This window comes from Buteo buteo, chromosome 10 (genome assembly GCF_964188355.1).
Source record: "Buteo buteo chromosome 10, bButBut1.hap1.1, whole genome shotgun sequence".
NCBI lineage: Eukaryota > Metazoa > Chordata > Aves > Accipitriformes > Accipitridae > Buteo > Buteo buteo.
The window spans coordinates 25,903,581-25,930,939 of record NC_134180.1 but is presented as its reverse complement, the minus strand read 5'-3'; the positions used below and the strand labels follow the sequence as shown (position 1 = coordinate 25,930,939).

The 27,359-nt window shown below is 38.2% G+C and overlaps 1 protein-coding gene across 1 annotated transcript; it reads left to right on the top strand.

Moving 5' to 3' along the window:
• The first annotated feature begins 616 nt into the window (after nucleotides 1–616).
• Nucleotides 617–26,371, top strand: BRDT (bromodomain testis associated). The gene is made up of 19 exons (XM_075037566.1): nucleotides 617–808; nucleotides 3,003–3,140; nucleotides 3,908–4,037; nucleotides 6,754–6,926; nucleotides 8,061–8,429; nucleotides 9,405–9,533; nucleotides 9,740–9,928; nucleotides 11,197–11,384; nucleotides 11,459–11,751; nucleotides 11,856–11,969; nucleotides 13,507–13,644; nucleotides 14,595–14,656; nucleotides 15,824–16,016; nucleotides 16,760–16,872; nucleotides 18,170–18,311; nucleotides 22,098–22,171; nucleotides 23,502–23,704; nucleotides 25,501–25,663; nucleotides 26,303–26,371. The coding sequence occupies exons 1-19, from the start codon at nucleotides 617–619 to the stop codon at nucleotides 26,369–26,371; spliced, it is 3,072 nt and encodes a 1,023-aa protein (XP_074893667.1).
• Nucleotides 26,372–27,359: the final 988 nt, after the last annotated feature.

The following is a 27,359-nucleotide window of genomic DNA, read 5'->3' as shown; positions in this document are numbered from 1 at the left end:
CAACATTGCATTGGCTAAAGACAAATTACCATGGTTACTCCTTGCAGTAATCTTTAAATGATCCAGAACTGTTTTGCAAGGGGAATGAACCTTTTATAGTCCTCTGGTACATAACAAAGCTGATGCACAGTGGCAGAAAATACTGTTGTGAATATACACAAACTTGAAAAACACTGTTTCAAAATACACTTATGCTAAAACATTTTATTGGCAGTTGTAGGACTTCTGTGTGGTGACTTGGCTGAGATGCATGAGGAAGGTAATACCTAGCTACTGCTGTGTGCTAAGTAAGACTTGCAGTGTGTGCTGTAAAGCTGCTTTGTAGGTTAAACCTCTTCTATAGGACTCCATCTGTGGAGGGGGAGGCAGAGGATGTATTCCTAGGCTCTAGCAGTCCAGCACATCCAATTATGCACTGTAAGACAAATGTGTCTTGGTTAAACTATGAAGGTATCCCTGTGACTACAGTATTTGACACTCTACAAACAGAAGTGAACATGTAAACAACATTAAATCTAGGTATCTTCACTGAATACTATTTATTTTTCCTTTCCCCACCCCAGGTTAGACGTATAATGAAGATCTTTGAACCAGCGGATTTACAAACTTGCTAAAGATGTCTGTTCCAAGCCAACACCATTCTATTATTATTAACCCTCCCCCGCCAGAATATATAAATAACAACAGCAGTGGTTGTCAAACAAACCAACTTCAGTACTTACAGAGGGTGGTCATGAAAGCCATGTGGAGACACAACTTTTCCTGGCCGTTTCACCAGCCTGTAGATGCAGCAGCACTGAATCTTCCTGTAAGAACCATTTTGGAATTGGAGTATCAGTATATAAAGTATTACAGGACTTATGAATTGATGTTAGTTTAAAAGAGTTTTTTTCTGATGCAACAGATCATGGAAGGCTACTTTCGTACATGAAGTGCTTTCATTAATCCAAGTCTGCAAGAAAACTGGTTTTTTTCTGGTTCATGCTAAATACTGCATCTTTGTTCATTTGCTTTCTGATCTGAGACTGTAGTAAATAAATATTTCTAAGAGATAATAAGAATGCTTAGACAGGCCTCTTGGAGTTTCTGGGTGTTGGTATTCTGTCTTGTCTTCTTTCCACCTCCCTGCTGGTCTAGCCATATCTCTTAACACAGCATATGATGAGTATTTTCTGTTGTCTTTGAGATTTTTATTTTCAATAGGAGGCAGCTAGCCTCTTTCAATGTCAAATACGTTATGATGGGAAAGCAGACCTGATTGACCCTAAAGTCAATAGGCAAATCTGGACCCAGTTTGGTGCACAGAAGTAATTACACTTGTAGTACTTCTTAATTTCAAATCAACTTTGGCATCTTGCTCTGAAGTTTCTAGAGGAATTAAATATCCCTGCAAAAATAGGGAAGAGAGAGATGTGGTGTTCTCATCATACCACAGTGGTAGAATATTCTAGAAAATAGAAGATCTGATGCTTAAATTCTTGTCCTGTATTGCCTGGTGGGTTTTATTTACATTACAATTTAATTGCAACAAAGTGAATTAATATCATGTCTTGTGACAAATTGTTTTAATTCAGATATCTTTAGCCTCCAGTTTTGGTTCACCCCCAGCTTTTCAGTCAAATGAAAACATTGCTTATTCACACAGTGGTATTTCAAATGACCTGGAAGATACTGCTCTTGGTAGTGAAGTAGAAAGGTGTTAAATAAAACCATGGTACATTTCCTTTTTTTTTTTTTTCTTTCTTTCTCCTCCAGCTTAAGCAATTTTATTTAGTTCTCTCAAATTGAGAGACTAATTCTACAAAATCATTGGTTCTGTTTAGAGCAGACAAAAGCCTTTATCTGCAACTGTTTTCTCATGACAAACTCATTTTGTCAGTTTGTCCAAAAGCACAGACAAAGTGACTATCTTTCTGTGTCTTTTCTTACTCTTTTTCCTTCTTGGAAGGAACTGTCACTTAAGGTTAATATTAAGGGTCATTCAATCAGAGTTGCAAACATTTGCAGCTGGCCTCAGGCCAGTTCTGCCTCTCTGGATTTCTAAGGCAGCCACTTGACTTTCTAAAAGTATATGTTAGTTCAACCACTGCACAATAACAAGCAAACCTCTGGCTCCATGGCAAAGACAATTCAGGCATTTGCCTCCTTTGCCCCTCTCCTTCATGTGTTAGAAGATGCAGAATGGACAATATTTAATTATTAGCTGTGTTATTTAAATGTTTTCTTGGTTTTGTTTTGGTAAATTCAACAGTCTGCATTTAGCTTTTTTTTATTTCACTGAAACAGTTTGTTAGCACAGCTTTAGAAGACTCTTGAAGTAGTAGTAACTTCACCCAATTACGATGTATATGTGAATTTGGTGGGGATATTCTTGTTCCGATCTCTTAAATGTGCCAGCAGGGAGTTAGCCTCATGTTCTTAAACGTAAGGTTTTAGCCATGCTACTAAAATAATCACAATAGTTCACATTCCAGCTGCCTTTCAGTCATTGCCACATCTTCACTAGACTAACCTTGAGAGGAGAGGCAATATAGCCCAGGGGATGAAGTATTTGATCAGCTACTGTGAAAACTCAGCGGCTTCTTTTTGTCAGTGACTGAGTCTTTGTCAAAGTCTGTCTTTGGCTTCTTTTCCCCCTGTTCTGTAAACTGGAGTGCTACTTCAAGTAAATGGCTTTGAGATAACAAATGAGAAGTACATATACTTTTCATAAGTACTGCTACTACCAGTATAGCTTTGGATCCTATTGAAATCAATATTCTTTGGGGCTTTGAATGGTGGATTTTATATAAAAGAGCAAGAAGAAAATATGAGGTGAAGGGTTCCTGAACACTTACTTCTGTGGTACCTACGATTATAGTTTTCCTTTAAATAAAATATTCATTCTAACATAAATTGCAAGAGAGGAGAACTGCATTAACTTCCATAACTTGATGTGTCAGAATCTTCATGTCCTAATATTAAAGATATCTGTTGTGTGACTAACTCTTTCAAAACCACAGGATTATTACAGTATTATAAAGAAACCTATGGACTTGAGCACCATTAAAAAGCGTCTGGAACACAATTACTACACAAAAGCTGCAGAATGCATTGAAGACTTTAAAACTATGTTCTTGAACTGCTACATATATAACAAGGTATGTGAAATGCAACCTCTTACCAGTAACCAATTCTATTGAAAAATACAAACAAGTTTGAAACAATCAAATAGTTATTAGAGCCTGCACTAAATCAATGTCTTCATGATTTTTTTTGAACTATTTTCTCTGAAAGGTGGGAGGGATTTGTTGCTAGGCTTGACTGAGGGCATGTAAGGGATGTCTAGCCTGGTGTTACAACTAAGTGCATAGTCTTTTCTGCACAAGGATTCCACCTGCAAAACCTCTGGGTTTTAGTTGCAGAGCCCATGAACAGCAAGCACCATGTAACTTCTGTACAAGTTTAAGGCTAGCAACCTTGGCTTAGGTTTAAGGCTAGCCATGCTCTGCTCCTCCAACAAGTTTAACCAACCTAACTTGAAGTATGAGCATCTCCCTGTGCTTGGATGTTTGTTGGCTCTGTCTTCATACCTTTAAGCTTCAACAGCTTTCTTCAGAACATAGGAATGAATAAAGGAGTTACAGATCTGCCCCCTTTTCCCTTTGCTGTGGGAAGTATGTGGATATAAAACAAGTAGGACTGTGCAATGGGACTGTGGGAGAAAGAGTATTTCAACAAAGAAGCAACTTGTATTAAAGTGAGTTGGGGGGGGGACAGGGATCGCAAGGACTTGTAGATCTCTCTGGTACTGGTGGCTTCTTTCAATCTGTTGGTGTAGGATGCTGTAGACTCTTTATTTTACAAGGTAGCCCTCCATTACTGCAGCCTCTCCTTTACTCTGAATGTTACTGACTATATTTTGCAGCCAGGTGATGACATTGTGTTTATGGCCCAAGAACTAGAAAAAGTATTTATGCAGAAAATAGCCCAAATGCCACCAGAAGAAAAATTAGTGATTGTCAACAAAGGAAAGAGAAAAGGAAAGAAGCCAGAAGGTAAGGCCTGTATTATGTGTTGAATTGTCAATATATTAAACAAGCAAAAGCTGGAAACAAGGAATCCTCTGTAGCTTGTCACAACTCAACCCTGGAGCAGTCAGGGTGTTCTCCACTCTTCCCAGAACGTATCAGACAAATAACAATATTGCTATAAGGTTTTAGCAGATTCAGCGCAACCATAATATTTTCATAGGTACTAGCTAAATTTCCTGTTTTCTACTAATGAAGTGTGTTTAAGACGAGGTAAAAATCAGAATTAACAACTTCATCAGTAGTGTGATAGCATAGCTTCACATGCAAACTTCCAGTAAAATGCAGTGCTCTTGCCCACAAAAAGGATGATTCGGTCAAGACATCTCAAACTTTTGAGGAAATTGCATGGGAATTGCTTGAAGCAACATTGGGAAGCCTAATTGCAAGCGGCCAGGTGATTAGCTGCAACTTATTACTCATCACTGAGTTCCTATGTCTTTTTAATTGCTCTTACAACCTGTTTCACTTGTACAAAGTACTCGTTTCTACATCTAAGCTCTCAACATTGCCAAAGAACAAATATTTACATTGATAGAAGACTATATAGTGCCTGGAATCACATGTGCATCTCAATGGGTTAACTTGGAGACCTCCAAGGTAGTATTCTAAATTGGCCTGGAGGTACCGCTGTCAGTTGTTGGGGAAATCTTAGCTGTGTTTTGAAAGAGCTGCAACAGTTCTTTACCCTGATACCTCTTAATTATTTGCCTTCTGACAGCCATAGAGCAGTGATTATCTTGGCTAGCTCAGTTCTTACGGGGTCACTTAACAGATGCTCTTGATGCAACTATACAGCTCTTCAGGGTCTCCTGATGAATTAATTTGCTTCCTGTTACTGCTGTTTGTGGTGCAGTGGTCCTTGTTGCTGGTAGTATATGAAACAAGTATTTCTTCAAAATAGTATTACAGTTTGATAGATCTCTGTAGCTTTGTCCTCAAGGTATGTTTGAGGAGCAACATTACCTTTCAGTGATCTGGTAGACAGATATGGAAAAACAATGGGTTTCTTGGCCCTTTCAAGAATTTTTAGGGTGTTAGGAGGAAGAGCCTACTCGGCTGCCTTCCTGCTCTTACTAGCTTATTTGAGTAAAATCTCAAGCAATTCATTGCCTTGGCAGAATATCTTGATTGAACAGGTAGAAGTGACTCCCAGAAAAGATTTCTGTTGAGAAATGTGTTGGAAGCTGAGTTAGCTTTTTGGTTCTCAAACGATTGCAACAATTTATTGAGATGTTTTCGTAACACCATCTTGCTGGTATTAATGCTGTTTAAGTCCCTTTGTTCCTTTTGCACACACAAACATGCAGCTTGTACAAATTTTGAAATGTTCTAAGCACTTCTTGAATTAGATAGTAGAGCACACTGCTATGATCAAGGAAATATTTCTGTCCTGTCTTTGCAGACTTTGGCTCTAGAGACAGACCTATACACACAGCTTATTTCCCTTTAAAAAAAAAAAAGCAACTGATTTCCATTTCAGAGAATGTTATGGTGTTTCTCAGTGTTGTGTTATATAAACTAATAGGTGTGAACATTTGTGGGAACTAAACAATCACACAGCTGGAAAAGACATTACTAATCTAACCAACCAAATCAAATGCAGAAAAACATTGGTCTAAACTGTCCTCAAATCAGTGATGGAGATCTGTAATATGGCTAAGCAATATATGCAGGTCTTAACTATGCTTATGAAACTTGAACTTTCCTGATGCAGTTTGATGCACCCTTTGCGGCTTGGTCTTTGTTGTCCTGGTTTTGGCTGGGATAGAGTTAATTTGCTTTCTATTAGCTGGTATGGTGTTATGTTTTGGATTCAGTATGAGAAGAATGTTGATAACACACTGATGTTTCTCAGTTGTTGCTAAGTGTTGTTTAGACTAAGTCAAGGATTTTTCAGTTTCTCATGCCCAGCCAGTAGGAAGGCTGGAGGGGCACAAGAAGTTGGGAGGGGACACAGCCAGGACAGCTGACCCAAACTGGCCAAAGGGGTATTCCATACCATGTGATGTCATGCCCAGTATATAAACTGGGAGGAGTTGGCCTGGGGGGGGATCACTGCTTGGGAACTAACTGGGCATTGGCTGGCGAGTGGTGAGCAACTGCATTGTGCATCACTTGTTTTGTATATTCCAATGCTTTTATTGTTGTAATTTATTATTATTATTATCATCCTTATTATTTTCTTCCTTTTTGGCCTATTAAACTGTTCTTAGCTCAACCCACAAGTTTTATCTCTCCCCTTGCCCTCCTGCCCCAATTCTCTCCCCTATCCTACTGGGTGGGGGGGGAAGTGAGTGAGTGACTCTGTGGTGCTTAGTTGCTGGCTGGGGTTAAACCACAACAACGCGTATGTAGAAAACAATTTGATTCTCTTGGCAAGAACATTTTTACAATGTACAGATTTTAGTGTGATGTCTCTTTAATCTTCCCCCTGAGGTTAATCCACAGCTTAGTTGAAACCAAATATGCACAACTTGGTACAATATACTAGTTGAGGTACTAATGGTGCTGAGTAGAGGAGGATACTAATATTGCTATATGTAACACTGCTCATCTGTATTTATTTGTATAGTTTTGGTGTGGAAGAGTGGTTCTGTTGACAACTGCTCCATTTGATCATGAAAGAAATTACCTGCAACATTTAAGACCTAACTTTAAAACTTTGTTTTAAAATAACCAGAAACACAGCAATCCAACCCTGGGACTTCAAATGAACAAAGCGCAATGCAGAAACAAGCTGAAAGCAATGAGCAGCCTCCAGCGATGACTCAAGAGCTACAGCAGGTTACACTAGCTCCTTTGTCTGCAGCTCAGCTGACTGCTTTAATGCCAGCTGCAGTCCGTATAACAAAAGTAAGTTTCCTCAAATAACTTTCAGAAAGAAAGGTATTGAAATTGCTCCTTCAGGCAGTAATAGCAAAGCCATAGGAGCCATGCTTATTGCAGTATCTTCTCAAAATTTCTATTGTGTTAGAAGATAGTAAGAGATCTCTATTAAATCTTCTAGGTCTCTGCTAAATAACTGGGCCAGTATTAATTCTAGAAACTAAGCAGAAGTTGGGATGACTGCTTGGCACATCTTTTCTTATAAATGTGGTTTTAAAAATGTTGTTCTCAAAGAAACAAAGTGAACTTTAAGACGGTCATTCTTGAAGCATACTACTATACTTCTACAAGCTTCACCTTGATGTAGAAACTGTTCTTTTCTTGAGGTGTAGATAATGGTTTTAGTACGAAAATAAAGCTCTTTCTAAGTCTGCTTAATAACTTCTCATGGTTTTCAACATAAATCAAATGCTTGATTTCCCAAAAATAGCATGTTTGCTTAAATGCTGTGTAACTAGCCTGGAAGGTGTTTGTAGCTCACAAAAGCAAATTCTTGTTAACTGTAATCTGAATTGTATGTGAACATCTGACATTTTCATCAGATAAACACTCTTGTATTGACTTAGTTTTGATTTTGCTCTTCCAATGAGGAGTAGGGACGTGTGCCAGGCTCTCCTACAGTGTATATTTACACTTTACTGAGAAGTCTGAACAGTGATGACAAAGTGCAAGTTGTACCACTTCCAAACCAAATACCACCCAGGTTAAAGAAAAATAGAGATAAACCTTGTACATAAAGCCCTCAACTAGGCTTAAAATGAATTGCAGTAATGTTTCCCCCTCCAATGGCAGTCATCCTGTGGTAACTTCATAACCTACCAGCTTCTTGGAGTCTTCTCAATTGGCTACAAACTGACTACAACCTGACCTGCAGGTACATCCTGTTCTTTCCTTTACATCTAAGATTGTGTTTGGCATGATGATCTTGTAATGCCTTGTAGGTTTTCAGTCTAAACTTGGGGAAGTGCCACATTCTGCTCTCACTTCAGTAGCTGTAAAAGTTCTGACACTTGTGTGTAGTCTGAAATCTGACCATTCTCTCACTGTGTTTTAGACTGTAAATACACCTGTATTTTAGACTGTAAAATTTTCTTTTCCTAGGCAAAAAAAGGTGTGAAAAGGAAGGCTGACACTACAACTCCTACTACTTCAATATTCACAGCAAGCGGTGAAGCTTCTACAACATTTAATGAAAGAAAAGCTGTTAAAGCATACAGAGGTGAAAATAAATGTATGATACCAAATAAACTTCAGAAGAGACGCTTGCCAGATTCTCAGCAGTCACCTGAAATTCTTAAAAAGATTCAGTTGCCAGAACAGCTAAAACATTGTAATGAAATACTTAAAGAAATGTTTTCGAAGAAACATGCAGCATATGCATGGCCTTTCTTAAAACCTGATGTTGCATCTTTCTCACTTGGTGAGAACCAAGGGATCACCAAACATCCTACAGACCTGGGAACCATTAAAGTAAGTAGGTTTCAGAAAGGTGTCATGAAAGCTGCTTCTCCTTTGAAAGAAATAATGGGCATAGAAACCATATACATTTACCTCTCAACAAACTAAGCCACAGCTCACTGAAGAAAGTTTTCTAAGTCTCGTTGTGACTATGTGCGTAGTGGCTAATCTACTTATCTATTGAACAAGCTAATGTAAGTAGCAAGGGAATTACCATCTTCATGAAGCACTTCCAAGCAGGCTGCATATTATGTATCTTTCAGTCTGTATACACAATGCTGTTGCTAATGCTCTATAAAACAAGATACAATTCTGTAATGTCAACTTCTGCTTCTCTCTGAATCTCATTATCCTTGCTGAAGTGCCCTGGAACATCAACACTGGATATTTATGTGACACCTTTCAGATTTTCTGTGAAAATGAACGCTTCTAGATGGAGTTATGTGGCCAGTGCTTTGTGAACACAAGGCACATCTGTCTGGGGTTGAAGCATTTAGCCATGTTAAGATCCACCTTTTGTGGGGAGGGTTGAATTTCAATAGTCTATTGAATTATGTTGAAAACTGGCTTGCACAATATAATGGTTATTTCCCAGTTTCTAGCCCATTACTTTGACTCAAACAATTATGGAATAGGCTTTGTATAAATACCGTGCTTAGAATCAAAAACAAGTACTGAGTACATGCCCAAATAAAGTCACCTGAACATTGTTGTCTGGACCTAGTGCTGAAACTAGTACTACAAAGTCCTTGGAGCAATTACAGCTAGCAAGCCTTTTAAAAAGACGAATTCTCTTACTTTGTTAAAGGGACAATGCTGAAATGAGAAGCAGGTCTTTCCATAAAGGTTCTTACAATATTTATTGCCTTGATATAAGCTGAACCTTATACTGGATGTCAAAATTCTTGTTCCTCTTCTTTCTGCCAGTTCATGGTGATGGTCTCTACCTTTAAGCTCTAAATGTGTGTTAACTTTCTTTTCCTCTAGAAGAAAATGGATAATTTTGAATATAGTGATATACAAGAATTTGCTACTGATGTTAGATTAATGTTCATGAGCTGCTACAAACGTAATTCTCCAGACCATGAAATAGTTGCTATGGCAAGAAAACTTCAGGTGAGTTATCGCTTAAGTCCGATTTGAAAAAGAGTAGGACTATGAGATTCCTTTGCAGTAATCTCATACCCTGATGTAGCATCTACTAATGTTACCAACTACTGTGTTGCTGTGTAGCTCTAGAAAACAAGCAGCAACTTCATAATGCTTTTAGAAATCTGAAAAACATGCTGATCTCTCTGGTGTTCCCAAACCTAACCCTTTAGGATGTTTTTGAGATGCACTTTGCCAAAGTTCCCGATGAAGCTCTTGCAAGTGTTCCTTTGCCACAGCCTACAAGAGAAATGACAGAAGCTTATTCCAGTGAGAGCAGTAATGATGACTCTTCAGAAGAAAAATCATTCGAAGACTCTGAACAAGAGAGAACAGTGCACCTTGCAAAGCTTCAGGAGCAAGTAAGCATTGGTAGTCAATGTGCATGACTTTTATAATGTCTCTGATAGTGCCACTTGCAATTGTCCATTCTAAGGCTTAGTACCAAGAATCAGTATTTAAAAGATTCTGTAGTCATTTGCTTTTCTTAATACAGAACTTCATTCCTGTTTGGAAGCACCTGAATAGTACCTTAGCAAACAAATATGAACTGGTTTTAGTGAATCATTGCTTTAGTACTCTTGCCTACCATTTTTTCCTCAAACTTTTAAAAAATAAAACTGTGTTGCTGTGGTATGATGAGAGCATTCAAATACTCTACACATAGCTTAGTGGCATATTCTTCTAACAATGGCATTTCCTTCAATGGTTAAAGAGCTCTGTTCTTATGCTCAGTCTCTTTTGAGCCACACAAAAGCAAGTAATTAAATTCTACTTCAGAAAGCTCAGTATGAAGTAAAATTGAAGGAATCTCATGCTAATGTGAAGCATGGCTTTGCTTCACTGGTTAAGAGTGGAATAGGTCTTGCTTTATCTTGAACATAATGCTTTAATCTGCTGCTGCTATATTCATAAACTGTGGGGAAAATTACCATTTGTTCTGCTAGTCAAATGAGGGACAGTTTAGTTTTCAGTATTTGTCAGAGTAGCATCTACAACCTCAATTTATGAATACAGGCATGAGGACCACTGAAAGTCTACAAGAAAGCCTTTGCAATAGTGAAGTATTTCAGTGTGTCTGAATTCTAATTCTCATCATCTGTCCATCTTCCTTCTAATTCCTATGAGGTTTAAACAGACTTACATTAAGTCTTTCTCTGAAGCTGTTAGTACTTCCCAACTAGCCATTTTATATCGCAAAATATCTGGGGTTTATGCATTGAAGATGCACAAGCCCAGTCCCACTAGCTTAATTCAATAATGCTGTAGAGGTCTAAACTAATAAGGCACTTAAGTGCTTCCCAAATGCTTGAAATTAGAGAGGCTGCTGGATACTCCCACAGTGATTTTTTTTTTTTTTTTTTTAAATTCTTCACAGGATGCTAGAAGACATATGCTCTTAGAAATGCCTACATAAAATAAGTAGCCTTACATCTTCCATATCCATAGGCAGTGACTAATCTATAATATAGTAAGATGCTTGGAAAATAAACCTCATTTGGAAAGCAAACTTCCTATTAATATCCACTCAGCTGCTACAAATCTCCTGTGATATTTAGGACCAGTTTATTGTTCCTCCTACACTGCCTAAGATTATCAGCTGCTTTTTTTTTTTTTTTGCTTTTGATAGCTTAAAGCAGTTCACCAGCAGTTGCAGGCTTTGACAAGAGCATACTTACCTAGACTGAAAAAGAAAAAAGAGAAGGCTACAAGGGAGAAAAGTAAAAACAAGGAAAAAGCTAAAATAAAAAGCCTGATTCAAAAGAAGAAAAATCTAAAACACAAGAAGAAATCTAAGAAAAAGCTGTCTTTAAACATGTAAGTGTGGGGGACTTGTGTGGGTGTCAAATTATTTTAAAGTGCTGTCACTGCAGTATACTTTTTTCTTGCAGTCAATCAAAGAAAACCATGCAGCAGGTCTTGTTGGCACATAAATCAGAAGATGAAGATGGTGCCAAACCTATGAATTATGATGAAAAACGACAGTTGAGTTTGGACATAAATAGGCTCCCTGGAGATAAGCTTGGGAAGGTAGTCCATATAATACAGTCAAGAGAACCTTCACTGAGGAACTCTAACCCTGATGAGATTGAAATAGACTTTGAAACTTTAAAGGCTTCAACACTCAGAGAACTAGAAAAGTATGTGGCAACCTGTTTGAGGAAGAGACCAAGAAAGCAGCGGGGTATGTAGCATAAATGATGCTTTAAAAAAAAAAAGACAACCAGAAAGCAAAAACTAGATTTGTTTTCTGGTTTGCTGCAATGTTAACTTCTGTTTCACATGCAGCTGAAAAAACAACAAAGTCAAAAGAACAACCTAATTCTGAGAGTAAACAAGAGCTAGAGAAGAGACTACTGGATGTCAATGGTCAACTGAACCCAAAGAAGGAGAACTTCAAGTGTAATGTTACTCTTACTTTTATTCATTTGCAACAGAAATAGCTTAAAGTCGCATTCTCCACTTGGACTTATGTACTGTTAGACAGCTGGGGACTTTCTCCTCAGAACAGCTGAGGTCTTAAGCTTCCCATTGCTGGTCTTAAGATTCTTCCTATGTTGAGTGAGCTGGAGTTACAGCAGTAAATTTGATCAGTTACTTGTCCTGTCTAAAACAACTTCCTTATTCTTCACCTAATCCTTTATTACAGGTAAAGATGATAACTTCAGAGCTTAAGGGACACTGAACACCTTCCTTACACTGACATGAAAACATGGTGGGGAGGAGTGTCCCACAGTCTATGTATTTGTTTGAAATTCACTTTTTGTGTCTTAGAGATTCAAGAATAACAAATTCTAATTATACTTGTTATATTATAGCCTCACTAATGGTGTCACACTAGTGAAACTTCTGCATCAGTGACAGGTGTGCTGTGTTGTCCTAGTCTTAAAGAAGTGCCCTAGGAGAACTAATTCAGTTTTTCAGGCAATAATGTGTTTCAATATCAAAGCCAGAAATTCAGTACATACTTGGGCATATCTACACTTACCAGTGGTTCTTGTCAGGGACTGAGAACAGATCAATGCAGCTGATGCAACCAGTAAGGTTGAGTTGTTCCTCATTAAACTAGTGAGTGCTATTATTGCCCTCTTTTGGATATCTATATCTATTAAGCAGTTATAAAACCAGTTAGCTGAAATGACAGAAGCAGCCCTGCAAGACACAGGCTTGCATCCAGCATTAGTTCAGCCAACAGTCTTCCTGTCTGGTATACATGATGGCTTGAAACCATCCTAGAAAGAAAAGCTTAAAGAAGCAGCTGAAATCAATTGTGAAGGATATGTTGCAGGGAGAGGTAGGAGGCAGGCCAGGGAATCTTTACAACTGGCATCTGGCTTGTTTACAAGGAAGGGCTTAAGCTGGCCCTTAAAGACTTGTGTCCAGGGAAACAGGTATCCATGTAACTTCTCATTTTCAAAGCTTCCATCAGAGCAACACACTTTGAAAAAGCTTTTTGACTGCAAAATCACTAGAAACAGAGTTAAATCAACCCTGCAGATGCAAAATAGTCAGATGGTGGGGAGGTGGTAAAAGATGACAATTTTGGCTTGGGAAAGAGGAGAGTTGGCTATAGATAAAGACCTCAGCATGCAAGTCTCTCAGCAACAGCAAGCACAGAAACAGGCTCTTAACTGTAGGAAAATTTATGGGGGAAAATTGGTTGAATTGTGTTTTAAGACAGCACAGTTTTAACCTACTTCAGGGTTGTAAGCTGTGTGATTACAGCTCCTCCTTGGCTATTTCATTCATTCAGCTAGCTTGCTGCTGGTAAATGTTCCTCTATAAAAGTCTCAAATCCACTGCTAAATGGATAGTGGACAAGGAAATGGCAGAAGATCGACTGTTATGTGGGAGAATAGACCTAACAAGGTTGATCCTAGTCTTGTATGCAGACTGCTCCACTGCAGGTTGTTCTAAACGCTTTCTTTTTCTCCTGCAGTTGAGAACAACGCTGAGTCCAGTATGGGACCAAGCAGACTAAGTGACAGCAGTAACAGCAGCAGCTCCTTAGACTCTGGCAGCAGTACTAGCAGTGGTTCTGGTTCTAGCTCCTCAGATAGCAGTGACGCTGAATCAGGTCAGAAAGCTTTATTTTGTGTTTGTGTAGGCAAAACATCTGCTTTCTCAGTTAGCATCTACTGTTCCACGTGCTTACCAAGGATTTCAGTTATCCTTGTAGGTTTGCTCCATGTTGAAGGCTCAATTCCAGTGCTATTAAATGTCTTAATGCTGAGTTTGTAGGTTTAAAAAAAAAAAAAAAAAAAAAAAAAACCAAAACCCCAAACACTACAACATCCACTTGACTTATCAGTGAAAAACTCCAGGGACCAAAATCAGCTAGCGAGAGGTCTGTGTGTCTAACCCGGAGACTTGACTATTAGGCTATAGCTTACTCTTGTGGTTTTGATTCCTTTTTGAAAGTGTGATTTACTTTATTTTCATCTTCTGGTCTGCAGCATGAAGGTGCCTTACCTTGTGGGTAAGGCTTAGTCCGTAAGCTGAGGGACAAAAGTGTCAACAGCATTGACTGTAGAGCCAAAGTCTACCATGGTGCTTAAGCTGTCCCAGGCTTGTTCAAGGAACAAGCTGCAGCATCAGGATATCAGAATGTTGTTTCTCTTTGTAGACAGAACTCTTTAGTTTTCTAGGACAGAATAGATCTGCCACACTGGAGGTCTAGAATGTAGATCTCTGTGTGAAGTAATGGTGTAAGGTGAGATGAATGCTCAACCCTCTGCAGTCTGGGGAAGCAAACACAGTGAAGTCATTGATGGTAGCAAAGGCCTTGATCCTGCAGTAATCTTTGTGGTCTCTTTTTATATCTGGGAGAAGCTCTCTAAACACATCAAGCTGAAGTTAAAGTATTCAAGATAAGAATGTTCCTTTCACTGTGAGGTTTGGCTCTCTACATAAAACTGCAACTCACATCTTGTATGTGTGAATAATGAAACATATGCGAATGACTTTTTTTTTTTTTTCTCTCTATCCCCCTTTTTCTGCCCACCTCTGCTGTATTTACAGTTACAGAAACTTGCTCAAAACAGACTGGAGCCATGCAGAACTGTCCGACTTCTATGGAAAAGCCTAAGGTAAACTAATTGGAATGGATACAACATTTTTGCCCTAAAGTTATTTGTTACATACAATGGTACTGGAAATGACACAATTTTATCAGGAAATAATGAATACGGCTTGAATGCTACTTGTTTTGTAGGACTGATTTACATGGAGATGTAAAATCTGCTGTTTTGTTAAGAGTAGCTTATGTATCTGTATAGAAACTGATGTACTGGGAGAACTCCTTTAGGCTTTTACCTCTTAAAATCATTGTGAAAATTCCATGTTGGGTGGAGGAGAAAAGAAAAGAGGGCAAGAATGCTCCACACACCCCACCCCTCTACCCCACCTACCCCCAAAAAAGGAAAATTCTCTCCAACTTGACCTCAGAGTATAGAATTGACCTAATAAACAGTGTGTACCCCACTTAAATATTTTTTTCTTTATCTATGAATAACCTTATTTCTACACCTGAAAATAAATAAATTGCACATTATACTAGTCATTTTTGGGATATTTTATATTACTTATTACTATGATATTATTATGAGAAACAGCATTTTTATGTAGAAATAATTTTTAATGCCTCTAAGACTGAATCGCTCTATTCCTGTATATACAGTGGGTGTTAATTTTTGTCAGGGTTAGGAGCCTTTCACAATTTCCCTTGAAACTACCAGAGATAGAGACCTTGCATTTCAAATCAAGATCACAGCAAAGCCTTCATTCTTCTTACAATAGACTAGCTTTCACTTAAAGTGCTTAGCTGGATACAGGAAACCAGGCTGCAAACTTATTCAGCTGCTCCTTCTGCATCTTCATAAGCAAAGACTGAGGGGAGGAATTATGCAACACCCTTTTTTGTTTGTTTGTTTAAAATGTGCAGCCTCTGCAGTGACAGAATGACAGCAATAAACTTGAGAAAACAGGATACAGGAATTAAGCTTCGGCTTGGTTATAACAGCCCCAACCGACTTTCTGAGTAACAACAAACATCATACTTCAAATCCTCACATTACATTTTGTTCTTATGGGTCTTCTGTATCTGTCAGACCAAGGCAGTCCACTTTACCTCATGCATTTTTGTCATCTAAACTCTCAGAAAATGCTAGACTAGTATTTCAATACAAGGGGATAGGGGATCAAACAGCTACAAAAAATAAGATTTGGCTGTATTAACTACGGCAATCTATTTCTAGAGAATACCACTGTGTTTACAGAGGACATCCTGCAATGCTGTTCTGCAAGCACAGCCCTCACCTCTTACTAGTAGCCTGCAAAATCGTGGATCATCTGAACTCCAGCAGCCACCTCCCAATGTACTGCAGAGGCTCCAGCCTTTACAGAATAGATCATTTAAACCACCAGAACAAAATGCCCCATCTCCCTCAGGTAACATCTTTATGGCAAAAATCATGGCTATATTTGACTGCTGAAGGAAGGGATGGCAGGACTAATGTTTGTATTGCCCAATAAGTTTATCTTGGGGGTTTTGGAGGTTATCAAGTGTGTAATAGAAAAAGTTCGTGCAGGGTATGGATTATAAAGAGCATGATATAAATACAAGTGTGGCAGCACTGAGGATTGGCTAGGATTTCAGATTACTGGGGCACTTGTTGTGGGGCAGAATAGTATTAAAATAGGAAGTATTCGTGCCTCCCTCTCAGATGGAAAATGATACCTTACTGAATCTAGGGTTACAGGAAGTGCTGAACACCTTAAGGCAGGAATTAGGTGCTTAAACCCATCACTACCACTCAAGTTCATGTTGGAAATCCCTATTAGCTGAATTTAAGGCTTGGTGCCATAGGCCCTCTGAATTGATTGCTGTTGTCTAGACATATCAAATATTAACTTGCTTAAACTTGATCCAAGCAGCTATTCTTTTCCCTCCCTCACTTCAAAAGGTCTAATAGCTTCAGACACTTCTGAGTTTTTGGTAAAAGACAACTTGAGCTGCTAGCTGATTAACTCAAATCAATTACATACTAATTAAAAATTACTGTCTCAAATCATACAGCTAGGATACATATCTTCATAGCCAGTTAGTCCACAGATCTAAACAGTGACCTAATTTTGAGATGTAGGACTGCACTTTGCATGTTAGGGGAAAACATACACTACTTCTTTCTCAGGTATAATCTCAGCTGTATCTGCTCTGCATGGTGCTCCAGACCAGCAAACTCCTCAGAGTACTCCAAGGACAAATCAGTCTTCTGTCACGCAGTGCACACGTGCTTTTCCAGAGGTGAATACATGCTTCTCTCCAATGCATTAATTTCAAATAACTTGTTTAAAGCATGTTCTTATTCCTTTAAATAAGATTCCAGGCTTGAATTTGATGCAATGAAGGCCACCTAACTTTTGTTGCAAACCTTATCTAAAACCCCACTAACAAAGTGATTCTTATTCTTTAATAGGGCATTAATTCATTGACTGTTGGCTGCAACACAAAAGAAAAGAGTTTGGCTGATCAATGTATCAAGTTCATAATGTACTATAAAGCTTACTTTATTTCTTTTTTGTGCTATAGCCTAAACTTAAGTAATTCTTGCACGCTTACAGGTTAAAAGCCCACCCTGTAAACCTACAGTTTCGCAAAAGAAATGGGCAGCTTATATCATATATTCCTGTTTTCTAGAAATATCAATCTCATAGGCTCAGTAATACTCTGAAGACTCTAGGGGCTATCCTGGAAAAGTGTGTTACTTTTTCTTCCTGTTCCTAAAGCCATGGAAACTGTGGCTTTCAGGGTCAGAGATGAGGTTGTGAAATATTTAGTCACTGTTGATTTCTGTCTTGGTGTGTTCTTGGAGAGTATCCTGGTTAGAAGGGCCTCTGTGTTACAAAGGAAGCTATTCATGTGACTGCAGCAGCATGTTCTCTTCCATCTTAAGATGTTTAACTATTTTTCTCAACATGGCTTCAAACATGGTTGCTTTAGCCAGGTTTTAATAACTTTTATTTTTTTAAATGGATAGAAATTACCTCTATGAGCACAAAAACGTGTTTTGCAAGAATGGAAGAAAAGCAACTCCCCCTTTCCCAGTTGCGACCACTATCCAAAGCAGCAAGTAGCATATGTTATGAGACTCAGGTTTGTGCAACAGTTCCCCTTGTTCAAGGGGATTACTACACAATCTTGCACAGAGAAAAACTACCACTGAACTGAAGTAATACAGCTGCCCTTCACCCTGATCCATAAGCTAGAGTGAAGCAACGGGCTTTACAACAGTCAAAGCCAACTTCTATTATGTTGTACCATGTTAAGAGTTAAAGAACTTGCATCAGTTTCTCATATTCTACCCACTCTATCACTTGGGATCTCTGAGCAGTTCGTGTGCTAAACTCAAAGTGTTAATGTAAGAACTTGCTTTGACTACCATAGTATGAATGAAATCTAATTCTGCCCTTGTGTTTACAGAAGCTAGAGCTGCAAGAATTTACTGCTCTAAGCTTTTAAATCTTTAATCCTGCTGCTGTATAATAAAAATCTAAGTATTTAGCACTTCAGAATGTATTTTGAAGTCTAACTTGTCTTCTAGGTATCCAATGCAACTTCCCAGGTTGACAGTGCTGATTGGAGTAAACAAGCTGAGAAAACAATACATCTAGACAAATCAAATAAACTTCAGAACAAGGCCAGTGAGAGAACTGCTGATTCAATATCCATAAGTCAAGGACAGAGTATGTATTGTCATAATAAAAACTGTAACCGATATCAGGGGTGCAAAGTTAAAAATGTGTAAGAACCTGGTTTAAAGAAATAAAATGCTGAACACTTGTACATTAATAAGCTTGCAGAATAATGGAGGGGGTGCAGTTTTCCCTTGTTCTTTTTTTTTTTTTTTTTTTTTTTTTTTGGTTTGCTGCTTTAAAAAAAAAAGTTAAATGAATGCTTGGTTCTTGTTCTGTGTTAAGATATATAAACCATATGACTTTGATTTAAGAACTTAGCTTTCTGAATTTAGTACTAGGGATAAGTAACCCAGTCTTCCAGGAAATCTGAGAGAACTGATGCTCTGATCTGTCAAACTTCACTGGCATTTAACCTGTCTTCTACTGAAGCTTCATGGAGTTCTTTTCCCAGGGCACTTTGTGTGTATTTTGAGTTACCATCTCCAGCTCTTGGTGACAAGGATCTGACAGTAAAGCAATGTCAAACATGCTTTCACCATGGAACAAACTTGCAATTATTACAAGAACACAGGTTCTCTGAAAGCTGCATTCCATATAGAGATGCATCAGACTTCATACATATTTCAGATAAAGAATTCTGAACTGGACACTGAACATCTGTGCTGAGAGCCTAGTGTTACCAGACACGATCATTTTGGTTCCTCTGTTACTCTTTCCTCTCTAGACTATCTGTATAGGCTTGAACAGGGGAGGGAACAAGCTTCTGAAAACTTGATGAAAATAAAAGGCACAGCCTTATTACTGATGAACTCTTCAATTGTTGCCAAAGAATAACTCTGAGTTCTTGAGTTGTATTAAAGCAGCTCTAAAAATGGAGATTTAATTCTCCAAGATGTTTTACTCAGTATTTTCATGGTCTTAACACACCTATCCATATACCTACTGACCCCTTTTGTTTAGATTTGTAGCAGCTGGAGCTGGTACATGGGTTCCATGGATTCAGCTAATGATCTTCACTTATAAAGCGTTGAGGCTGCCTAAAACTTGAATTCCTGTCCTGTATACTGCGTGACTAACTATCAAGATCCTGGTGTTATATGTTAAAGGGCTGGGAAAACGAGCAGGAATAAATCAAGCTCACTGTTCTAATATTCATAGAAAAAAAGCATAGTCAAAATTTTTGAGAAAGCTTGCTCCCTTCCACACTTAATTGTTTACTGCTTAGTCTTTATTCCTCTTAAATTTCTATTCCTAATCCTCATTTAAGTTGTACTGTATCTATCTCTTCCCCCTTTTCAAGAGACAGTTGTGTGGACAGTTGTAGAGGACCTCCCGTGTTTAATACAGGAACTATCCAGTAATGAGACTCTGCCTTTGAGTACACTTGAACTTCACCATTATGTTGCATAACAGAGCTTATAATGCTGTTACATGAGTGTAGTTATCTGCCCCCTTCCATAATACAGTGGTGTTTAACTGTTCCTGCAATGATACATGCCCCAGCTGTGTTCAGTGTTGGTATCTTAGCCTTTCCGCTATTAACTCCTGTAGAAAACTAGGAGGCGGCGGGGTTGAAGACAGGATTTTTGCTTTTGTTTTTTTGAACAACAACAAAAACTTTGCTAATCTGGAACTGTTGTAGGGCATGTAATCTATTGATAGAAAAGCATAGAGAGTGCTCAGTACTGTATGTGTCTACTTAGATCAAACCAAGGAAACTTGTTTTAGAATTGGTTGCTTACAGCAACTTGTTGAATTTTGTAGAGAATCCCACAGTCTCAGGCATTTCTGTGAGGTTACTTACATCTTTAAAGCGAGTTCTTGACTTTAGGCTTGTGACACCTCTGATGGTATGGGTGCAGGCTTGGTGTATCGCTGAATTCAGTGATGGCTTGCTAAGAATCTTAACTTACAAAACCAGTAACCACAAGCTTCCCTTCAGATTAAAAAGCAGTGTCTTTCAATGAGAGGTTCTGTGAAGGCTGGTATTGCTGTAAATAGCTCTAAAATGCACGTTTCAAAGCCCATGGCTGCAAATGCTTTTGATGCAGCCTCACGTTCCTGTGTTATATCTAGAGCTTTAAGACAGACATGATTATAAACTTAAATTCATCTTAAGTTTGCTTCGGGTAGATCTTCTTGGTGTAACAGGTTGATCAAACTGATCTTAACAATGGGGTTAGACATTTCTGGGCATGTGAAACTCTTGCTTTTTTGGGGGGGGTGGGGTGGGGGGAGTATTCAGTGCTCAAGACTGTCAAGTTTTTTATGTGAAAATTCAAGCTGCCTGTATGACAAAAAAATGATTGATGAAAGAAAGATGACTATTGTATTGAGGGATACCTTAATACACTAGTTCTCTATTCTGGAGGAGAACAAGTGTCTGGTAACAGAATTTGTTCTAGGTAGACTTTGCTTAACTGGACCTGGAATCCACAAGAATGGAAATATCAGGATTTGGAACACTCTTCAATTGTACTTGAGAGACTTCAGAGATCTTTATTTTATTCCACTGTATAGTAAAAACTCTCCTGCTCACTTGTAATTATACCATCTCACAGGAAACGCAAGGGAGCATAGGGTAAAGGCCAGGCACTGTTCTTGTCTTGACTTTTGGAGGCTGTGAGGTCTTTCTGAAAACACCTTTTAAGACAAACTGGCTGGGAGTTTGATATTCTGCCTTCAGCATTCTAGATTCAGCATTCATTCAGCATTCTTCAGCATCCAAAATCTTCATCCTTAGCATAAAAAAAAAAGTTATCTTAAGTTTCTTATTAAACATTCACTTAAATACTAAAACATCTCAAACTGCAGTAGAGGATAATTGCTGAATGATATAAAATATCTGTGTTGTTTATATGGGGTTCTAAAATAGTGGCTTTTTCAGAGTATACCTAAATTTTAATCCCAGAAGCTCTTTAGAAAAGGAATATAACAAAGTAGTACATAAAATTAAAAAAAAAAACCAAACCAACCTACCCTACAATACATGGCTTTTGTTAACCATGTGGTATTCTGGCCCATCCCTAGTATTACAAAAGTCTATTTTCAGGCTTACCGTAATGACTGTAGGATATTTTATCTGTTCCTGCATTTAAAAAGTTTTTTGAAGTCTTAAAAGGTTTGGGGAAAGTGTTTTTCATGCAGAGTAGCATGGATCTTCTACAGTAACACAGCATATCAGAACTGTTAATCTGAAGTTAGTATTCTCAAGATAGTACTTCTGCTTTGTCTGTGTAAGTGTTGGGGACTTTTTCCCTCGCAAGTAATAAAGAGGTAACAGCATGGAGTATTCATGCATCCTCTAGGCGACTGGAAATGTGATGACTAGCCCTTACTGGCTGACCTATCTGCTTTTTTTTAAAAAACAAACCAACAAAAAAGGAAATAGGCTTGAGAGCTTTAGGCAAAATGAGTTTACATGATGAATGTGGTACTCTTAAATAAGGCTGGAATCAAAATGAAAGAGGACTGGGTGGGGAGGGGACAGGAGGTGAGAAACTGGCAAGGTGCTGTGTTGAGACTTTCTCACAAAACTTTTTGGGCATTCTGCTGGGACCTCTCCTAGAACTAACCAGGAGTTAATTTCTCATCTGTAGTTGAGCTTAACCATTCCTTTCTCTGCCCCAAACTGGAGGGAAGTGGCCCAGTTCAATTTAAGCTTAGGAAATGTTTGGGAGCATTTCTGTCTTTCTGAACTAAATAGTAAGGAAAAACTGTAGTGTAAATTCTTAAGTCAATTTCTAGAATGACTAAATTTTTATCACTTTAATTTGAGGAAACATAGTTCATAAAATCAACACGAGCAAAAAATCTTTTTTATTCTTCCATCAGGTCACCGTACACCTAATGATAAACCTAATGATAAAAACATGCTAAAGCTAAATTCCAAAATTCTTCCAAGACAGGTAAGTGTTGCTCAAGTCCTATTTGAGAAGAGCTTGAGTATACTTACTAGGACCAGTAATTCCTTGTCCTGGGATCTTCTCTGAAAATCTGGTCTTTGATGATTCAAATATTTAGTGTCTGATAGGTCTTGGGCATTGTTATAACCTGTATAGATTTATCTCATTTCTAGTACTAAAAAACAAACAAACAAAAATCTATGGGCTTTGATCATTTCAGAAGGTAAATGATATAAGATTAAGTTAAAAATAACATTCATATTTTCATAAAAAATATGGGTTATGTTATCTAGTTTCAATACTTAAACAAGGATCTAGAGTTCCTTCATTTGGTTCTAATATTCAACCTATTAGTGTGCTTTCCTTTGCTGATCAAGTAACAAAAATAAGACTAGTGTGGAATATAGCCTTGGGTACTATTGAAAAACCTGTTCTGAAAAAGGATGGTGCACTTTTGATGACATTATCACAATCGGTAAATAATCTGGAGGGTTTTATGGAAGTTAAGCAAAATATTTCCCAGCATACAATAGGTTATCTTAAATGGAGGAACAGAGGAGTTTTCTTACCTATTATTTAAATTATTCTGTGGTAATCAGCTATTTGAAAACATCAGATCAGAATTACTAGTCTAAGTAATTAATCGTGTCAGCATCCCAACCTGAAAAGTTTGTATATAGTCTGTTGAATTAAAATATTCTTAGGATTTTTCTTTAGGCACTTAGCTTTCAGAAAGCTATTAACTAACTTATTGAATTCAATTCCAACGATATCTTTCCTTCATAAATATGTGACCTTCTACTAGAAGCAATACTTCTTAAGAATATTTAATAATACTGTGTTTATGCTGTTTTACACTGTGAAGAAAATGCCATGGGGGGGGAGAAAACACAGATATTTAAAAGAGACAAAATCCACAAGGCTTACACAAAATTATTGTTATGTAAGGATTATGTATAGAAATGAGATGGATGTTCTCTGTATTAAAATATTGTCAATGGACCTTGCATAAGCTCAGTCTTGTGAATCCATATGTTCTGTAGTTAAAAAATGGAGAGGTGGACATAAAGGTTTGGGTAAGAATAGCTACAAATGCTAATGATTTTTAGCATGTTGCTAAAGAATCTCAAAGTTGATGAGAACACATATTGAAGTCTGCTTAGACTGCTGTATTTGCACTAATATTCTGCCAAAGTAAGGATATTTGTTGTAGGTATTCCCAAATAGGTCCAGTCAAAGCAGCATTGTGCTAATATAAGAGCTAAGCAGATAATTGATGATTAGTAGTTGTATTTTTGCCTCTTCCATGTTTTCCTTTTTCTAATAACTTCAGGATACAGGATTTAAGAATATAGATTCCTGGGTAAGCTTATGTAAAACAATGATGCTTCCAGCTCCAATAAAAACATCTGCTGAGAATTTCAAACAGTTCAGGAAAGCAGCATTAAAGAAAAAGAGTGGGCAAGCACAGGAGTTAAAAAGGCCTCTGGTGCAAGCTGAGAGGGAAATGCACAACCATCCTCAAGAAAAAGAGAGGTTTGTAACCACGTATGTTTAAATATTATTCTATTTTTTGCTTGTATGGTACTGGGTTATTCAGCCTATGGGCTTAGTTATTCAGCAACAAGTGGTTTGCATTAGGTAATTGCCATGTGTCAGCTGAAAGGGGGAGCTGTACCACTCTAAGGACAACTGCACATCCAAAATGCACGAAGTGGCTTTTTCCCTTGCAAATCAGTTTAATTTCAGCAGTCAAAGAAACTTCTCAGGTACTTTTTCTTTTTTATTTTTTCCTCTTTTTTCTCTCTTCTCCTCCCTTCTCCTCCCTTCTCCTCCCTTCTCCTCCCTTCTCCTCCCTTCTCCTCCCTTCTCCTCCCTTCTCCTCCCTTCTCCTCCCTTCTCCTCCCTTCTCCTCCCTTCTCCTCCCTTCTCCTCCCTTCTCCTCCCTTCTCCTCCCCTCTCCTCCCCTCTCCTCCCCTCTCCTCCCCTCTCCTCCCCTCTCCTCCCCTCTCCTCCCCTCTCCTCCCCTCTCCTCCCCTCTCCTCCCCTCTCCTCCCCTCTCCTCCCCTCTCCTCCCCTCTCCTCCCCTCTCCTCCCCTCTCCTCCCCTCTCCTCCCCTCTCCTCCCCTCTCCTCCCCTCTCCTCCCCTCTCCTCCCCTCTCCTCCCCTCTCCTCCCTTCTCCTCCCCTCTCCTCCCTTCTCCTCCCTTCTCCTCCCCTCTCCTCCCTTCTCCTCCCTTCTCTTCTTTTTTTGCCCCTGGAACACTCAATTCCTCTGGTCATGACCAGAATTCACACCTGTCCTCAGTATCTTACTTCCCTATACCTGTAGCCAGGAAAATCCCCATCTTATTGGTATCGTAAGGGGAAGCAGGATAATCCAGTCTTCAAGAACTTGGTGTTCACATAGCTAAAGGAGTTCCAGTATGCACCACTTCAGACAGCAGAATTCTTTACGTTGCTGTAGAAAAATATATTCAATAGGCTACTGCTGTAGTATTCTTCCCTGGTTTTTTGCAACCTCTGTTTTAGTGAGTGCGTACATATGTATCCCAGTCTGAGGTCTATTAATATGCTGAGTAGGATAAGTGACTACCTACTAATTACTGCATTGCAGTTATATCTTAGATTGCTGTTTGCCACCTTTTTGAAACTCCTGCTTCCTGTAATATTTCCCACTTCAGGAGTCTTAATTTGACCCAGTGAAAGAGAAGTGTGAGCTGGTTCTTAAATTCTCCTGCTCCTGCCCATTGCTGGCTGTATTAGAACAGGTCACTTGTTTGGAGTGTGTTATTTTAATAAACAGAGCATTTGAGAGACTTAAGAGTACACTCCTTGTTCAGAATGCATAGTGAGCAGTCCAGGCACCTTCAGCTACTACAGGTTTCCAAGAGGAGGAAACCAGGCATGTAGCTCTGGAATAAGACATTACAGATGCTTGCCTGAAGTAAGTGAGCTCTACCCTAAATAACTAGTTGAAGAGGCGTAAGGAGAAGCAAAACATCAGGGGGCAAGAAAGTAACAAAAAATCAAGCGTGTATGTCTTTCAAAGAAAGTGCATGTAAGTTTTGTGTGGCATATATGTAAGTCCTGTGTGCATATAGATTGGAAATGGAACACAGGAAATCTTAACTTACTGCAGCCCAACAATTGCGTGCACATACCTCTTGCAAAGGGAAATTACTGTGAATCAACATGTAAAACAGAACCACAGTTTGAATGCTATGCACTGATTTAAATTATTTGCAGAACTCCTGTTCAGGTGCAAAGGCTTGTTATGAAGAAAAAGAAACAACTTTCATCCTATACCGATCTCTTTTCCTGTCTTTAAAGGGGCCATGAAGGCACAGGATTGGATGCCATAGCAGTGACAGACTGTGAGCCCCAAGAAGAAGGGCGTAAGAGCAAACAACTGCCTGAAGCTCAACAAGGTACTCCTGTTCAAGACCGTAATTTGGCTAGAAAAATGGAACAAGAACGCAGGAGGAGAGAAGCAGTAAGTTGCTGACTCTTGCCAGCTGATTTTGTTTCAACTTCAGTAGTGAATAAAAAATGTTAGTTCAGGTCCTTATTTTAAAGGAATATAAAAAAAAACTATCTGCTTGGTCCTATTACTCCCATAAGCTTAGAATAATTGTGTGGTAAAATGAAGTTTTAAAGAGGAGTCCCTGCCCTCTGAATAATTTCAAACCTCAAGTCTTGCAAGCTGTCTATTCTCTTTAATATATTCCGTGTCAACAAAAGTGGTAGTCATACTGTTCTGGTCTGAAATATCAAAACTGAGCCTTTTCAAAACTAACTTACTGGCTTTATTGGTGTAGGTAACAAATGTTTTTTAATTGCTACTTTTTTTTTAGATTAAACATTTTTTTAAAATTCATAATATTGTATAACGGAATGTGAGAACTGCAGTACGTGATAATGCTAGATTCAGATAAGGGCTACTGAAGTTTTTGTCCTGTTCAGCTCTTTTCAGAGGATTTCAACAACATGCGCAAACTTGTAATAACAGAGGAAGCATACACTTTTGGGGAAGAAGCTTTGTAGTTTTTTCTTAAATCTTTAAATATTTGACCTGCATAGTATTCATTAATGTCTGATTTCTCTGAAAATACACTAATTTGCTTTCTTGCAGATGGCTTGTATAATTGATATGAATCTGCAGAGTGATATTATGGCATCTTTTGAAGAATATCTTGAGTGAAAGCTGTGGTTAATATAGAACTTCAACACTATTACAAACTGTACAACTTTGAAAATGTGCTAGTTAGAAGCTTAAATGTTAAGACCACTTTAAAGAGCATGTAAGCTCCTCTAAAATGCTTAATATTAAAAGCTTGTTCATTGACACCTGAAGCATCACAAGATCTTTTTGCTGCTTGTTTATAATATATGTAATCTAGTCTGCTACACAGTGGACTGTAGTTATTTCAATTACAGTTTCATATGTTGTGTGTATATATATATATGAGAAAATATCAGCTTTTTGATTCTTTTCTCATTTTTTTAAACCATTTTTTTTCAGAAACGCTTGAGAATCTGTTATACCAAGCATAGCCAAACTCTTGTTTGACTGTATTAAATCATAGTATGCTAAATATGCACCTACAGAAACTACTTTAAACCAAGGTCTTGTCAATTATGTGATTGCTATTAAAACAATCACTTTACTATGACACACTTGCACAGAATCTGGGCTGTGACAAAAGACCTCTATAATAGTGATAATTTCTAAAGGGTGTGTAAGATTATTTGTAATCGTAAAAAAACATTTCCTGGAACTCTAATTTCAGCAGCAAATCCTGTATACTTGCATGTCTTTTAAGGCCCAGACATGTTGATATTCTGTTTAATGTATTTTATGTTAACATAACATTTGGATAAGGGTGCAAGCACGTTTGCCAGATAGTTCTGGTTCTTCACAGAAGGAAATTAGCTAAAGCATCCCACCTCTGGCTCCAGTTTGAAAGGCTTTCTGATTAATGCAAGTTTTTATTAATGTTGGGATACTTGTCTGAAGTAGAAACTACAGTGTAAAAACCCTACGTTCTCATTGATTACATATAGCTATCTCAAATTAAGTACGGAACTAATAAAACATTGTGTTTTGGTATTAATTTTATAAAACAATGTGCATTACAGAAATGTTGGGTGGAAGGGGCCTCCTTGAGATAATCTAGTTCAGTGGTCTC